The sequence below is a fragment of the Paralichthys olivaceus genome, chromosome 9, assembly GCF_024713975.1.
Source record: "Paralichthys olivaceus isolate ysfri-2021 chromosome 9, ASM2471397v2, whole genome shotgun sequence".
NCBI lineage: Eukaryota > Metazoa > Chordata > Actinopteri > Pleuronectiformes > Paralichthyidae > Paralichthys > Paralichthys olivaceus.
Window position 1 is genome coordinate 8,037,880 of NC_091101.1, and position 16,334 is coordinate 8,054,213.

The following is a 16,334-nucleotide window of genomic DNA, read 5'->3' on the forward strand; positions in this document are numbered from 1 at the left end:
GAAACAAAACATCTCTGACCTGATTTAAGCTTAGATCAAATCTTTATTTAACAAATGTACAACAGAACACGTGATACATGTACCAGCTACCAAAACAAAAAACTCTACATGATAAGTCACTAGTACAAAACCAGTTTTTGTACTCTCAGCTAACACAAATGATTCTTATGCTATTTACATAGCACACTGGCTACATCCTAAGTGACAAGTGGGGATGCATCAATACTAATTCGGCAACAAAAATCTTCATTCTGTGTTTTAGCCCTTTTAGCGCAACACAACATAGGATTTATGAGTATTGATCATTTCACTAAGCACACGTTAACTTCTCAGATTGAATATCTACTTCACAGGCAGCTATTAAACTCAGTTCATTTATAGGAACTGATATGAAAACCGTCAGTGATTTCAGTGACTGAATTTAGGACTGGGTGATAAAACAATCCAAATCTCATCAATAGCAGTAAAACAAAGGTTCTATAAATCTTTATGCGTCTTGCAGCACAGTGAGGAGGCATAACAGATAATTAAAGTCCCTCATATTTGTAAAAACTTAATATGCCTGAGTTTACCTGGATGCACAAGCAAGGAGATTAAATACATAAAATGATCACTAACAAGACAACAAATTGTTGAACAAGAGCGATTACATAACTCAGGCATGTTTCATTTCTGCCTGCAGATTATGAGGTTGAATTTAATTAAATATGGTATTTTATGGAACCTGCTCCTTGTAGGTAGTCTAACATAAAACATGTGCTTTGGAAAAATATCAGCCGAAATGTAAAGTATATGTATTTTGCAGTTAATGAGCTAAAACATGTTCCTTTAAGGAAAACTGATTGCAGCAATAAAGTAAGGTTATAAACGAAGCAGATATAAATAACCAGTTTAGTGACATGATCTGATTTTCTTAATTTAATCACCTTGGTTCCATCAATGATAAAAAATCCTGACCAGTCATAAAGATGTGATTAGTGGTTCTAACTGCAGTGATCTGACTGAATGATGATCTGAGCTCCATCATTATGAATTTGTACATTATTATTTGTTGTGTGACCATCCTGGGAGTTGTTGCTGTCTAATGTCTTTTCGCCCCTAATGGCTTTTGCACAGGTTGGTGCAAGATTAATGATCAGTCACTGACTAGTATTGATGCGTCCACCATTCAACATAACAATCCGGTGAGTAGAACTCATCTGTCCTTTATCATTTGATCCCAAACACGTTTGCTGGTGAAAATGTTCTTTCTCTCAGTCCTCTGCTGTTCCCTCTCAGCTGGAGGAAATGATGGCCAACTACCTTGGTCTGGTGAAATGATACTTGGGGAAAGTGGTGCGCTGGTTAGTCTTGTCCTGGAGTGAAATCCTATAGTGCTGCACACAAATCATATGAACCAGAGGAGAGGAAGCTCTATGCAGCTCTGTCAGGTCCACTGGCTGTCACACTGACACACATACCCTCATCTACTCCAAAGCACGGATGACTACGTGTGTGTATATATACACACACACACTTTGAACCAGGCACACAGAGTCTGCTGTCCTCTTCACAAAACAACCGAAGAGACCAATAAGTATTCAGCTCCACCGCCTCTGATTCCAAAAGTGGCTGTTTGTCACCCATAGCATCTCCTTCGCTGAAATTTCGGACTATTTTTTCATTTTGAGGTCCGCCTCCATGGCACTGCGTCGCCCCCTGGTGCCTCCGTCCTGCAGCAGGAAACAAATGGGGAGAACAGGGAAAAAGAAATAAAGGAGAAAGAATTAACATGGGAGTGGGCAGTGTAGTGGTCAGTTGGACAGTGTGAAGGGAGGCCCTGAGGTGGGCCTCCTCACGTGATAGAGGTCCGCACAAAAACACAGCACAGTCCACTTCGGAGGGCTTCCTCCCCAAATGAAGAACAGAAAAAATTATGATGAGAAAGAAAAACATTTAAAAGTAAAAAGAAGGAGAAAAGAAATTAGAACATGCAGAGACATGGACAACCGCACGAGAACAGAAAAACACAGGAAACCGGCATGGGTCAAAAACCGAAGGTCGACTGAAGCTGGGGTGATGGAAGGAGCCTGTGTGCGTTGATGTTTATGAGGGTGACACAAACAGTGAAGTTTGATGTGTCTGTGTGAGACACTGTAGAAAAGAGCAAGAGTGAGAGGTAAAGGAGTTCTTCAATTCTTATCATTTCTACAACCACGTTTAGTATCTGAATGACAGTAGCACTACAGTCATCACAACTGACTGGCCTGTATAACTAGTTTCCACAAACAGGAAACTCAAAGACACGTCAGGGGGTCAGTCCAAAGTCTGACATGTTCAGGAAGTTTACTGTTTTACTTTAAGCAAAGCTTATTTAAGAAGACCACAAAAAATCTATTCTATTCTAAAAGCCATTAAAATCAGAGTTTTCTCATGAGATATTTGTGTTCTTTTCTTCTCACTGGTCTGAAGTGGGTGGGGCTCAGTTTGGAAAAGGTGATGTCACCTGTTTGAATGCACCAATAAATAATTGCAAAGTAAAAGAACTGTTGCAGGACTCTGAAGTTAACAAGTGAAAGTGAAGAAAATAAAACAACAAGAGATTATCAATTCATATATCAATATCAATTATTTCCAACTTTAACTTAAAAGATGAATATTATCAAAATATATCATATAAAAATAGATATTTTAACTCATAACACTTTGATTAGGATATTTTTGAGAGTTATATTATTGAATAGCATCAATAAAGCAGCTCTTATAATTATTTAAATCCTCACAACTTGTATTTCTACATCAGGTTTGCTTCATTTAATTCAACTAAAATACAATTGAACTGAGAAAAAGAAAAGAGATGAGCAGTACAGATTAATGCATAAAGTGTGTGCGCGCGCTGGCGCTGAGACAAGCATGTGCAGAGCGTGTCCTGGTTCTGGTGAAATCTGAGGGAGGACCTGAATACTTACAAAGAGAGAGAGAAGGAAAGCAGGAGAGGCCATTGGGACACTGTCCTGTAGGAGGACAAACATTGGAGTGAGAAAGAGAGAAAAGACACGTGCGTGTGAAGCAAGTTTCATACAAGTCTGCGTCAAACAAGGGAGCACGCCGGAGGATGGGGAGTCCATTTGACCGCTGCACAGCAAAGACACAAAGACACACACACAGAAAGACAGATATCCATCCACACTCAGTCAGATCGTAAATAGAGAGATTAATGACAGACACAAGAAGGCAGGCACACATGCACACCAATACGTCTTCAACAAGATTCCATCATGGCTTGTGAGGAAAAATATCATGACTCTCATTCAGTTGTATGAGCTGCAATATATTTTAACATTAAAAGTCAAGTTCTGAAGATAATGTGACTCATATCCACTCCAGCTGAGCATGCTGTGGAGAAAGAGCCAAATGATTAAAACACTTCATTAACTCATCTAAAAAGTTTTTGGGACATCCCAAGACGATTAAGCACATTCCTGAATATTCTCTTTCCTAAGATAACTTCTTCAAAATAAAACAGTACTTCCAAAAAAAGCGCCATGAGTCAAACAGACCCTGTTAGACTCACACCCACACATTCATGCATTTAGGTCAGACACACAAACACACACACAACAGCAAATAATGGAATTCATAGCAGACAGAAAGCAGCCGGACAGCAGCAGACAAACAGCGGAGTCAGGGACAGACAGAAGTTAGCGAGGAGAGGAGCAGCCAGCATGCAGGACATGAATCAGCGAGGGAGTCAAGACCAGGAATCATTTTTCTGAAGCACAATACAGCAGGCGGAGGGAAGTGTTGATCAGATCTTCCATGTATTCAACAGTGTGTGAATGTCTGGCTCTTAATTTTGAGTAATTATTCAAAATATCTATTCCTAAATATAAAAGTACCATTCATATGACAAGATACATTGTCAGTGGAGAGCCTGAAATATAAAATAAAGAAGTAATGGTGAGCAATCATGTTGTCAGCTGAAACACCATGATTTTATATGCATTTTCAGCACCTACCATTGTGTATTTTGTGATGCTTCAAACAGCAAGTTGTTTTGTGATTATATGATGCGTTTACATAATCACACTCAGGTTTAAGAGCTGCTACAACTTTTAAAGGTTTCACTTTACATATAGTGCGAAACACTGAAGGCAACAAAAATGTTGTTAGATTTTTCCTGAAATTTTCCAGAGCGGCTATAAGTGAAAACACAAATGTCTGAGTCCGTTGCTCTGGATAGTTTCCAGCCAGCTCCCTAGGAAAATGTTTGGAAAATGTCTGAGTGAGCCCATGTGAGAATACAGCAGGAAAATGTCTGGAAAGTTACAGTGAGTGTGTGTGCTGATGATGCTACTAACATGAAACTGAAAGAATACAAATATCTCAGGACAAAGAAGAGATGTCAGACATGTAAAAGATGCGAACAAAGATGTCAACTTGATAAGAACAAGATTTGAGAGTTTTTGGCAATGGGGACCAACGGTGAAATTCTCAGGAAAGTTGCGGAGACGGCAAGAGACTTGCTTGGATTTTGTACATCGTGTCCTGCTCTACATACTTGTGAACTCATCTGACTCTGGCAAACCCTCGAAAATGTCCGGACCCACTTTTCAGCACATTTTCCAGAGTTCATGTCTGAAAACGACTTAAGATGATTTTGGTATTTAAAATTCTACATGAAACCAAAATGCCAGTGCAAGAATGTAAATAATCTGTTCAATCCAGATCTGAAAACATCATTACAACTGTACTTGTTATTTGAGGAATGACACACATATATTAGTCTTTCAACGATAAGCTGGAAAAGACAGCATTACCCTTTATCAGTTGTATACTGTTTCTGGGATGTCAACAGCTGATATGGTTGCAAAGCTGGACTTTCCCAAGTCACATGTGAGTCTTAACGAAATGATCCGCCTGCTTAAAAAACCTGATCTGTATTAAGCTGGTTTTGTTCGTTTATAAAAGCAGCTGCCAGGTAGAGGCCTAAGTTTTTGCACTCTGTGCGATCAGGACTGATCAAAGATATAGAAAAGTCGGAGCAGAGAGCAAATCAATACATGAGTTTGCCTCCAAGGTCATAACAGACAGATGTGAAGAAGTGGAGCTTAACTATAAACATGTTTTTGCCACTCTGAAGCTGGTTGTCTACTTAAGTTGTAGAGTCATCACGTGTATTGATTGTATTACTCTGGCCTATGAACAAGTAAAGGGAGTCAGACTATAATCATGACAGGGACCTCAAACAAACACAGCGAGTTTTAGAACATGAGCTATGTAAATTCAGTATTCATCAAAATGAGACTTGTTTGAAATTTTGAGAGACTGGGGTGAATCCTACTTTTTACAGCCAACCCACCTTCTCAGCCGGCTCTCCTGGCTTACGGTTTCCCTCTCGGCCGCGGAGGCTCTTGGCGGAGATGGCGCTCTCTGAGGTCTGCATGATGAGCTGTGTGGCCAGGAACTGCTGAACGTGCTCCAGGACGTCCCGCTGCATCTCCAGTGCCATGTGGTACACATCGTGGTCCGACGAGTTGTACATGACAGCGTTCTGAAACATGAGCATGATGTCTCGCTGGAACTCGGCTGTTGTGCGGATCACGCCGGACTCGATGTTCTTCTTTATGGCCGACAGGTCCATAGGTCTGGCAGGAGTCACAAGATGGAGGGAGTTGTTTGTATTATTTTTTTTTTATATTTATTCTGCAGTTTAATGGAATTGCATTGAGATTAGCTGCAATAGTGATTTTTTTGATGGTTGATCTTAACACGCAACACACAAGAGCAAAAAACATAATACACAATTTTCTAGGACAAATTCATTTGAACCAGGATAATAGCCTGTGAGTGTTATTTAAAATTCGGTGTTTTATATGTGTGTGGTCAGACCTGTGTACGATGCTGTGGTAACCGGGGGCGATGTCATCTGACACGGGCTGCAGGAAGACACTGGCGTACCTGAGAGACACAGGACATCAGAAACTGTAAAACCCTTTAAAACAGCTGCCATCAGATCCTCTTTCAGCAGACAGTTTTCTATAAACTCATCTGTTTGCATTTTATTTCTTCAAAGAGGAGAATCATCTGTTTCGCTGTGAACACAGGTTTGTTTGAAAGAAAAAGTGAAAACTAACATCTACTTTTCAGAAAACAGTCAACAGAAAAGACACAAATGTTGAACTAAAAACTTGCAGACTAGGTTGTCACCATAATATGTTTTTGTTTTAATGTGATCCCACAAGCCTTTTCGCTCTCTATCAGTAATAATCCTCACCCGTACGACACCTGAAAATACATCACATGACCGTTCACATGCACTGAGCACGTGTGTAACCGTCTTCTCTATGTTAGCTATTTGTCTTCTTGGAAACAGAAAATACTACGGATTTCTTTTCTTCGACTGACAACGAAGAGGATCTGTAAGTGTTTTCAACATTTGCATTCGCTGCTGGATGTCGAGTTGTGACTGATAAGGTCCAATCAAAGAGTGAATGCAGGTGACTGCATTGTTTGCAAATGAAACAATTTCTGCCTGTGCAGACTAAAATGCAGCTTTCAAACTAAAACGGGGTCAGCAGCGTTTCCAAACTTCTCAGTTTAAGGCACTGGATAACTGTAGTGTGGATCCCAGGCATAAATGTAGGAACAGTGATACGTTTTAAAACTAAAAGCTTAATCTTAACAATTAGTAAAAGATTTTGCCCCAATAAGAGTCTTTAACATTTCTGTGTTTAACAAATATATGGCTGCTACTGGCTACTGATTTTATTAGAAATTAATATCATCTCCTCTGTTTGCACTTAAAATTTCAAGCAGAATCTTAAACTGTACAGAATATATATATATATATATTCATCTGGGCCATTATATTGTTTCTGAGAATGTCTGGGTTTCAATCACTTTAGTGGATATTCACATTCTACACATATTCTTTTATAAGAAACAATACAATCACTATGCTTTTGTGATAACATTAAAAACTTAAGAAGCCAAAACAAAACTTTTTAAATGAACCCGACAGTGAGTTATAAAGTCTGATTGATTACTTGGGCATGGACAGGCCAAGAAGCTCTACCTGTGATTGGCTGCAGCTCTCCACACCAGCATAATGGCTTTCTTCCAGATCTTTTGTGCCTGGACTGCCTCCTGGTCCTCGCCACATGTAGATCTGATGCAAAGACAGTGGAGAACAGGGGGAGGAAGAGAGGAAGTGAGTGGGAAGCGAACAGAGGATCCACAGTGAATGGAAATGAAAGGAGAAGAGAAAGCCCAAGTGGCAGCGAGACAAAAGCACATACTGTTACAATTTTGATGTCAGCAGTCACAAACTGCTTAGCTCAGGGAAATGGAGTCCTAATCTGATTCAGAGGTCAGGACATCAATATTCATGACAATGCCAGCTGAGCTTTATCTAGTTTCAACTGGCAGAGCACCTAAACTGTTTTGTTGCAGTAAGGGAAGGAGGTTATCTCAGATCGTTGATGCACACTTTCACTGCCACTATAAAGTTAGACCTAGTAATGCTGTGACTATGACACAATTGTCAAACCATTCCAGAAGCAGTGTACGACACTTACAATTGGGAAGAGGAGGCTGGGCTGCTGGCCAGTGAATCTGCCGTGTAGCGTTGAGAGGGTGGACCGTAGCCATCTTCACTCTCGCTTGCTGCCCGCTCGACCTCTGACAGATAAGGTCCCTCCCCACACTCCTCCTTCAGCTCCATCCCTTCTTCAGGGTCACCCTCACTGCCCGCCTCCTCCTCTTTTACCTCCTGGAAGAAGAATAAAAATACACAAGTGAAATTATGGAAATTTAGGGAGGGTGTTCATGTGTACTTCAACTAAGTCTTCAACTAAGTGAGTTACCTTGGACTCTTTTCCAGACACAGAGCTGTCCTCAGAATCTGTGGAACAGGAATTACAACAGGATTAAAACAATCTAAACATATAATATGATATTTGTGTGTGTTGTGGTGTTTATTAGGTCCACACCTGCGCATGCGGTACATAAAGAAAAGTATCTGCCACTGGAAAACCACTCACGAGGGAACAGATCATAATCCCCAAGAGGAAAGGCAGCCTCGCAAGGGAGCATTTCTAAATGATCCACAAAGTTTACAATTATGCCTCAAATTTGAAGGGGAAGGGGTTCCAAAAATCAGGGACGGGAGTGTTCATAGTGACCACTTGAAGGAGGGGAGCATCAGCCATTGTCCCCGCCTCCAATTTCTTCTAAATTCAACTTTAAGAGTTGCTCCCTCGCGATGGTTTTACAATTGTGGATACTGTTGTGTGCACTTGTATCATATACGCAGGTGTTTTTTAGTGTGTCAAATTGAAAACTAAATAAACGGCATAGTGTGTGTTTGTACACCACCCACCTAGGCAAGGGGGGTTGGGCTCAGGCTGGCTCCACTCCTCTACTTCACTCTTTACGGTTGCTTCAGTGACCTCTTTCCCTATTGCCGCTTCCTCAGTAACCTCACTTCCTGTGGCGCCGTCATCAGACGTGACAGAAGAAGTGACATCACTTCCGGTCACCTCTGGTCCCTCACAGTTTCCCTTCAGCTGCTCTTCCCTTTTGGTTTCCAGTTGGGTGTGGGTCTCTGTGCTTGCCGACAAGGTGGTCACATCCTGAGGCTCCTGTGTGGGGTTGGAGTCTTGGACTGGTGGCGTAGGATCCGAAGCCTTCAGCTCCTGGGTCTCCCAGGGGCCAGGGAGAGTGTGTCCCTCTGAAACAGCCTCTTCACACAGAGAGAGCGCCGCTTCTACCGCTGCTGCATCTAAAGCCTCCACAGAGTCATCGACCTGGGAAGGAGGACAGGGAGAGAGAAACAAACTGCTATTATGAGAAAAAACTAGCATATACTACCTTAATGATATTAATGGTTTGATAAACAGTTGTCTATGTTATATAATGTTTTAATCACTGGTTGTTTTGAAAATTAAATGACTGAGACCTTTAAACAGAATGACATCTACTGTACCTTTTCCTCTATGATGGCGATGATGTCTCCTACTGTCTCCAGGTCCAGTTCATCTCCCATATAAGACACAGCTACAAGGTCCTCTTCCACTAATCCCGTCTCCTCACCAAGCTCTACCTTCACCACAGCTTCAGCTTCTCCCTCTGCAAACACACAAAGCAGAGTAAATAAGAACACGATAAAAACATGCCTGGTAATATTTGCTTCTTTTATCTACCTTATATAGGTACTTTGTATGTCTATTGATAATATTTGGCTACAAATTTGGGACAAATTGCATGTTTTGAAAACCCAATGACTGTCACAGCCAAAGAAGTGTGTGCCTTTCTGCTCAGTGAGTGATGGAACACTGTGGTGGTTTTTCCTTCGACTAAGACATTGTTCAATAACACTAAACCTCTAAAAATCAAGAAATGTGCCTGTGTGTTTGCATGAATACAGGAAGCCGTATCTCAATTCAGGCAATGCAACCTTTAGAAACTGCTTTTGAAGACCAACTGTGTCACAGAGGTGCAACTAGACTGTCCAATGGACAAGTTTGCTGTCCATCCCTGAAAAACAAAGTCTGTCAGGAGGTGGATCCTTCCCAGACAAAGCTATCACAGGAATCATTACACTTACTGTATGTGACCAAATGTTTTTCAATGAGGTAAGGGCGCTGGCAAGCGAGAAGATGTCAGATACTGAGTAGCACTCTTTAACTCAACCAAACAGATAACGGGGGCATTAAAACTTTCTTGTCACGTCCATCTACAGTTCTATTGCTATGTGACAGCATTAAGGGCGGGACAAGCAGGGAAATCCTCTCTAGAACATATCATATAATTTCGGTTTGGCCTTCGTGGTCTATGAAAACCACTTTATTCATGGGCCATGTTGACTACAAGGCCCCTGAATTGGGACACAGCTACTGTTAGATGAACTTATATTTACCGGTGATGACCTCATGACCAGGGGGTAAGGCAGTGGCTGCAGTGGCAGTCTGTAATCCATTGGTGAGGCTTCCAGTCGAGTCTCCGTCTGAAACCTGACATCAATAAATACAAAATAAAAAAGGGGGTAGAAAAAACCCAACAGCAACATTTTAATCCAGTACATTGAAAATCAGTAACATTGGCTTGACATTGGATATTGCAGTAAGATCAGCTAGCAGTGAATAAAACTGAAATGCAACAAAACAAGAATGAATGCATATAGGGATATATTCTCTCACCTTTGCAAGTGACATTTTAAAAGTTCTCATTGCAGCCTATGATTAAGAGCAATTCATAAAACAATTTTTATATTGTTTATGACGTAAGTACAGAATGTTTGAGACCAAGTTATACTTTTATAGAAGTATGTGTTCAAATTCTCTTTCTCTTACTTGTTTATGTTTATACGAAAACCTACTGTCTGAAGCTTTAAGGTGCCACTCACCAGGCGGGGGCTAGCTGAGATGAGGTTGCCCTTTTTCAGCAGTTCTGACAGAAGAGGAGAAGGTGGAGGCGTGGCCTTCTGGGTCAGGAGCCTCTTCTGCGGCGAGTCATCAACTAGAGCGGCCAGGCCTCCATCTTTGGGCCCGGGAGTGTCCGTCACTGGTAGAAAAACCCCGACCCCCTGGACCTGGCAGAGGCGGAGAATCAGTGAGTGACTGGAGCGGTCAGCCACATTATCGTAATGTTTCTTTCCACCTTTGCAGCTTAGCCAACAACGCCATCATGTGAGGTGAGATTTTTCACTGACTCATAGTGACACCATAAAGAAGCTGAAGGTTCAGAGAGGCAAGTCTGTGGAGTCAGTGATGATTTCAAAGTCAAGATACTATTTTAAATAGATGGTTAGACTGGTTAAACGAAAGGAGTCCAGTTTAACCAGAGATGGCAATGAACTACAGTACATGTGACAGTGTACAGTCAAATCCATCTCAATGAAGCCTGAATAATACTTGTTACTGTCAAATATTTATACATGAGTAATATTATGTTCTGAGGAATCATCAATCTGTTATTCTCTTGGCATCTTATCAACGAGTAAGTTCTTACAACTGAGTGGGTAGTGGTGTCATCGGAGGCACCACCTCCTGTATCCATGGGAGGCGTCGAGACTGAGGAGTCGGCCTGAGAATCCAGTGTTGGTGGGCTGGCACCAAGAGGAGAACGAACAGTTACACTGGGCAAACGTTTAGGTGTGTTCTTTACTGCCTGTCGAGCTGTGACAAAGAGAAAAAGAGAAGAGAGAAAATGAATCCATGTCGTGAGGAAACTGCAGCAGAGAAATCATGAGCAAGGCTTCATGTAGTAGCCATAAGAAAAACAACCTCTTGTCCTAACAAGTAAGAAAAAAAGATTTCCCAGAGAGGGGCCAGAGCAACACATCATTCTACTGGTTGCAGATGCATCAAGACAAAGAAAACATTGACTGTTATATACATGTGCAAAACCTCCTTTGTTGTTTGTGCTTGTTATATTTACATGGACGTCTTTGTAACAAACTAATTATCACAACAAACATTTATATTGACAAAGAAGCAGACAAAGCTCCAACACCTTGGAAAACAGATGGATTCGGCAAATGTACGACAGTGAAACTTATTATATTCTGATGCATCTTTAGAATCTCTAACATAGCACTGCCAGTCAACATCAGGCAGATGACACAATGCAGCAAATATCACAAAATGCCCACATCATCGTCATCAAAGATATTGAATTTGATATGTTGTTGAAATATGTTTCAAATGAATTAAAACATATTTCAACATGGAGGTCGTCACACTGTGCAGACTGCACCCACCTTGATACGCTGTTTCTGTAGCTTTTTTCTTCTGTTCTGCTTCGTCCTCATCCTGCTTTTTCTTTCTGGAGTTGAAAAAACAAACATTCCGATCACAGACAGTTTGAGCAGATGTAGCAGAAAAAGGGGAAAATACTGTGGCTGTAAGGTAAGTAGGTAGCATAAATTGTATTCTATTATGAATCAAAAATATGTAAACAAGAAATATTCCTTGCAAAACAAAATGGCAAATGATGATGGAGACAAAAACAAGTACAAAGGTTCTGAACACAAACAAGGAAATTCCTATAACTAGGCAATTAATTAAATGGAGCACTAACTCAGGCAGGCAGTCAGACGACCTTGACCCTAAACCAAACACTGTCAAGAGTAAAACATTTTCAGCTGCTTCAGAAAGCTGTCACATGAGCCAGCGGGTCACAGCATTAAGTGGAGAGTATTTCACAAACTCAAAAGACACTGTGACCTGTGGCTTATGGCAGCTTCACGGAACAGACATTTTTTGTCCTATGACCTGAGAACCTGATTGGACATATAACAGGAGGTCGACAATATATTGGGGTGTTTGAAAAATGGATGTGGAATGTAATTGAAAGCAAATGCAGAGGGGATAAAATCAGCATGATGTGATTTCATGTTATGAAAACCAGAGCCATGTGGGAAACCTTCTACAAAGCTATCTGTACAGAGTTGACCATCCCTCTAAGTTCTGCATCCAGAGACAGTTGCATGCTCGCTCTGGTCACACATGCATGCCCACGGTTACTTTCAAATTAAAATGAGGGTCAGTGTCAGTCTGATGTTTCAATACACGTGAACCTGATCCCACATTCCATTTCAGTAAGTGGATATATTGTACCTGGAGCATGTGCAGTCGACACCATTGGTAAGCATAGTCACAAAGGTTTTGCTGCATGCTGCCGTCCGTATTAGAGTCAGTGAGTACGCTAGCAGACATGGGTGGATGACCAAATGCATATCATGAGGACCTCAGCATACTGACAGAACTAGAAACTATGAATTAGCCACTAGATAAATCTAGTAATTAGATGAAACGATTGATTTAAAGTTTTCAGAAACCCTCTCGTGAACACTACATGAAAAATTAGGGAATCAACAAAGTTATTAGAATCATCCTCTGGGAACCAAAAACATTTGCACTTAATTTTGCTGCAATTCATTCAATAGATAAAATGTTTGACATTTTGGATGGAAGAATTGTTTAAGACCAACCAAATCAACAAGCAATAACATGGGTCACGCATCAACAGTAATAAATACATCAAAACAATCGACATCAGACTAAACTGAGAAGAGTCTTACAGTGAGATGTCTGCCCACAGCTCCTTCAGCTGAGAGTCCATATGCCCTGTCTGTATCATATCCACCTCCTTCTTCAGCTTCCTGTCAGGACAGAAATCAAAGTTAGGTTTAAAGTCACATCTCACCATCATCAAATGTCTTTCTTACAGGTTTATATGTACCTGTACTGCTCCTGTGTGTCTCGTAGTAGTTTTTTCAGCTCCTCTATCCTCTCAGTGGTCAGCCTACGAACGATGACATCTTCTATCGTCTCGACCACCTCGCCCTTCTCACCACGCTTACGCCTGGAGCAAAGAAGATGCACAGGCTTTAGGATAACTTTCAAAATATTGCAATTATGGTGTAAATAGTAAAATTATCATAATTCTTCTCGTAGGTTTTTGTATGTGTGCTTTGTAGTACTAACTTTGGTGCTTCTGTGGCTTCCAGCAGCTCGGAGTATTGTGAGGCACAGTGCTGAGGGAAAAAAAGGCGTTATTATATGCAAATGCTGATGAAGGCTGCAGCCTGTCCTTCCAGAACAGAGAGTTAAAGAATTTGATAATGAGAGAAACAAATGGGAAAAATGTTGTACTGATTTTCAACATTCTATTACCTTCTGTGAGAACCAGTCAGGCGGACGACCAGGCTCTGAGAAAGGCTTGATGGCTCTACTTACAGACACCCTGGAAGATAAAGAGAAGCCAAAGAATAAACACAACTGTCGAGAAGACAATCGGGAAAATAAATGCATCTGATGACTGAGGACATGCATTCATATAAGGAATAAATCATTACATTTTAGGACAAAATGAAATAAAGAATATATAAAAGAACTCCAGGGTGATGTGAAACAAATCACAACTAAATTGATCAGCAGCACTGGCCCCGTAAAAATAAAATGTTGCCACAATGATTTATTTCGGTTTGTTAGGGTTTTGCGTGTTGTTTTCAAATGTTTCTCAGTTATCAGGTTGATATTGATCATCTCTTTTAAATTACTTATTGACTGTCAGAGATCTGTGCCATCATGGTCAAAGATCCACCTGTCACTGTTGTTCATAGCTTGTCCATGTCTGACCTCTAGTGGAGAGACCAGAGATGACCTGTCTTAACGCCACATACTGAAAGAGTACACAGCCAAACCATGTACACTACTAGTCAGGTTTTACAAAAATTGAAGCAATTCACTTGCAGTAAGCTTAAATGTAAAAAGATAAGACATAACTGCCAATGTTTAAACATTTTTTTTTAATTATCATTAAAAAATTTCAGGGATTATGAAATTGGTAAATTTACAGCACAATGCAGTGACTAACTAGAGGGTAGTGCTGCATGCAGAGTGGTATGAACAAGAAAGTAACAGGCAGACTGGTTGGTCAGAGATTCTTCCTACAGTAAGATTATGACTCAAAAACTTAGGAAACAGACGGAGGCTTCACATGATGAAGAGCTGCACAGTCACCAGAGTGAAACCTCATTGAGGTAGTTTGATATGAACTGGACAGAAGGTGAAAGCAAACCTACAAGTGCAACGTTATGGTGAACGCTTTTGTTTGTGAATGGAGATCATTGTTGTGGAAGCATAAAGGGAAAATCCTTCAGGTCAAAGATAATTGTCTCATGAAGTGATTTGTTTGCTTCAGATTTTTTTCTCCCTCCTTCTGTTGCACATCTAACTGTAGTGGGAATAATATTAAACAACAGCACACAACACTGCCTATCCATGGACTCAATATAAGTATGTATTGCATGTTAGTTGAGTTTAATCTTTTTCCTGACAGCAGAATTCATCCATCTGTTGAACTGTTCATAATGAAAGGATTGGAAAAAAGCCATATAATGATCAATAAGGTATATGGTGTATGTCCCTTTACATTTACTATGAGTCCAACTAAAAGCAATTTCCTCCTTCTTATTGCTCCCATTCCTGCAAGTCAAGTAACACAGACAGAAATCTGCCTGGATTTTGTTGAATCCGTTGTATTTATCAGCAGATTTTCTCTTTACCAGTTTTGGTCTCCACTTCTCATAACAGAGGAGGCCAGGCACAGTTTCTCCCGGACTGACCAGGGCTCCGTTGGCCCCACATTCAGTATCTTGTGTTCTGTGGTGGAAACAACACAAATATACATTATAACATGTCCAGGGATTCCTGAAAGCCCCAAGACTTATTTATATGTTTTGCTATAACACAGAGCAATGAATACAAATTGTGTAGCTCCTTTTGAGAAACTTCTGTCATAAATAAACTCAAAACATACACAACCAACTATACATGAAACACTCTTCTACAGTTCCCTTCTGTAAGAGCTGAGGGGTTCATCTTTCCTTCAGACTTTAGTTTGATTAGTAGTTTGTCAGGTTGGTCCAGTGTTTTGTTTTGGTGGATGTGTGTGTGTGTGTGTGTTTGTGCGCCCGCGCGCGCTGTTGTCCACATCCAACCAAATAAACTATACAGTCTATGACGTCACTAAAGAAACGATAAAAGACATAAAACAAACACAGCAACACAACTCACGTCTGTGTTACGTTTATTTAACCAGGTTAGCTAGCTACCGTTAGCTCCACTGGCGCCACTAGCATGTGTATCGTGTGTTATGGAGATGTGTTTATTTCTTTACACTCTTTATGTACAAGTACTGACGTTTGAACACAGCAGAAACAACAAATGAACATATTTAGAAACCACCGCTTCACACACAACAGCATGCAGCTAGCTACTGTTTTAATAGCAGCATTAGCTTAGCACAGTTGGTTACGGGGGACCTATTGATGAGACACACACAGCTACACGGTGCAGCGTTTTCACAAACAACGACACAGCTGGAGTCAAATGAACGACTCGAGATAAGCTGCGTGTCGTTAGTTTGGTGGTTTTGATGCAAATCACAAATAAGATCGTGAAGGAGTTAGAAAAATATTACTCACTGCCGATACCGCTCGCCATTTCTTTTGTGACTAGGCCGTGAGCACAACTTCCGCCGGACGGGTTTGACTGTTACACACGCGCCTGTCGGTGCATTAGAAAGTGTTCGTGTTGTCATGGCACCGGCTTCTTTCTTTAAATACATGGAGAATAGACACAGACATCAACCAGCAACAGGTTCACTGCGTCTCAATGTAAAACTTAGAGAAGGACGAGTCACCCCGTTCAATGAAACAAGAGATATACACCATAGACTGTATGTAAAGAGGTTTCCACACGACTGAATTCACTCTACTGCAGAAACCGTTTCACTGCTCTTAGTCAGCCTGATTAGTTAGACTAACTACTGACTAACTACTG

General features: G+C 40.9%; 1 protein-coding gene across 2 annotated transcripts; it reads right to left on the reverse strand.

Moving 5' to 3' along the window:
• Positions 1–23: 23 nt before the first annotated feature.
• Positions 24–16,104, reverse strand: brd8b (bromodomain containing 8b). 2 transcript variants are annotated; one of them, XM_069531172.1, is made up of 19 exons: positions 15,977–16,104; positions 15,056–15,152; positions 13,662–13,731; positions 13,473–13,522; positions 13,228–13,350; positions 13,067–13,147; positions 11,744–11,808; positions 10,993–11,159; positions 10,388–10,573; positions 9,902–9,995; positions 8,969–9,111; positions 8,363–8,789; positions 7,848–7,885; positions 7,560–7,753; positions 7,058–7,150; positions 5,872–5,940; positions 5,342–5,627; positions 2,949–2,993; positions 1,521–1,712 (listed from the first exon to the last, which is right to left on the reverse strand). In XM_069531172.1, exons 1-19 carry the CDS (start codon positions 15,993–15,995, stop codon positions 1,653–1,655), a joined length of 2,307 nt encoding a protein of 768 aa, XP_069387273.1. In that variant the 5' UTR covers positions 15,996–16,104; the 3' UTR covers positions 1,521–1,652. The 2 variants fall into 2 exon arrangements, with proteins under 2 accessions (XP_019937619.1, XP_069387273.1); XM_020082060.2 differs by lacking the exon at positions 2,949–2,993 and having other exon boundaries at positions 24–1,712.
• Positions 16,105–16,334: the final 230 nt, after the last annotated feature.

Coding starts and splice junctions, on each gene's coding strand:
- brd8b (XM_069531172.1), bottom strand. Junction 8,790..8,968: donor TCGCCATCATAGAGGAAAAG/GTACAGTAGATG, acceptor CCTCCTTCCCAG/GTCGATGACTCTGTGGAGGC. Junction 1,713..2,948: donor CTTTCCTTCTCTCTCTCTTT/GTAAGTATTCAG, acceptor TTCCTGCTGCAG/GACGGAGGCACCAGGGGGCG.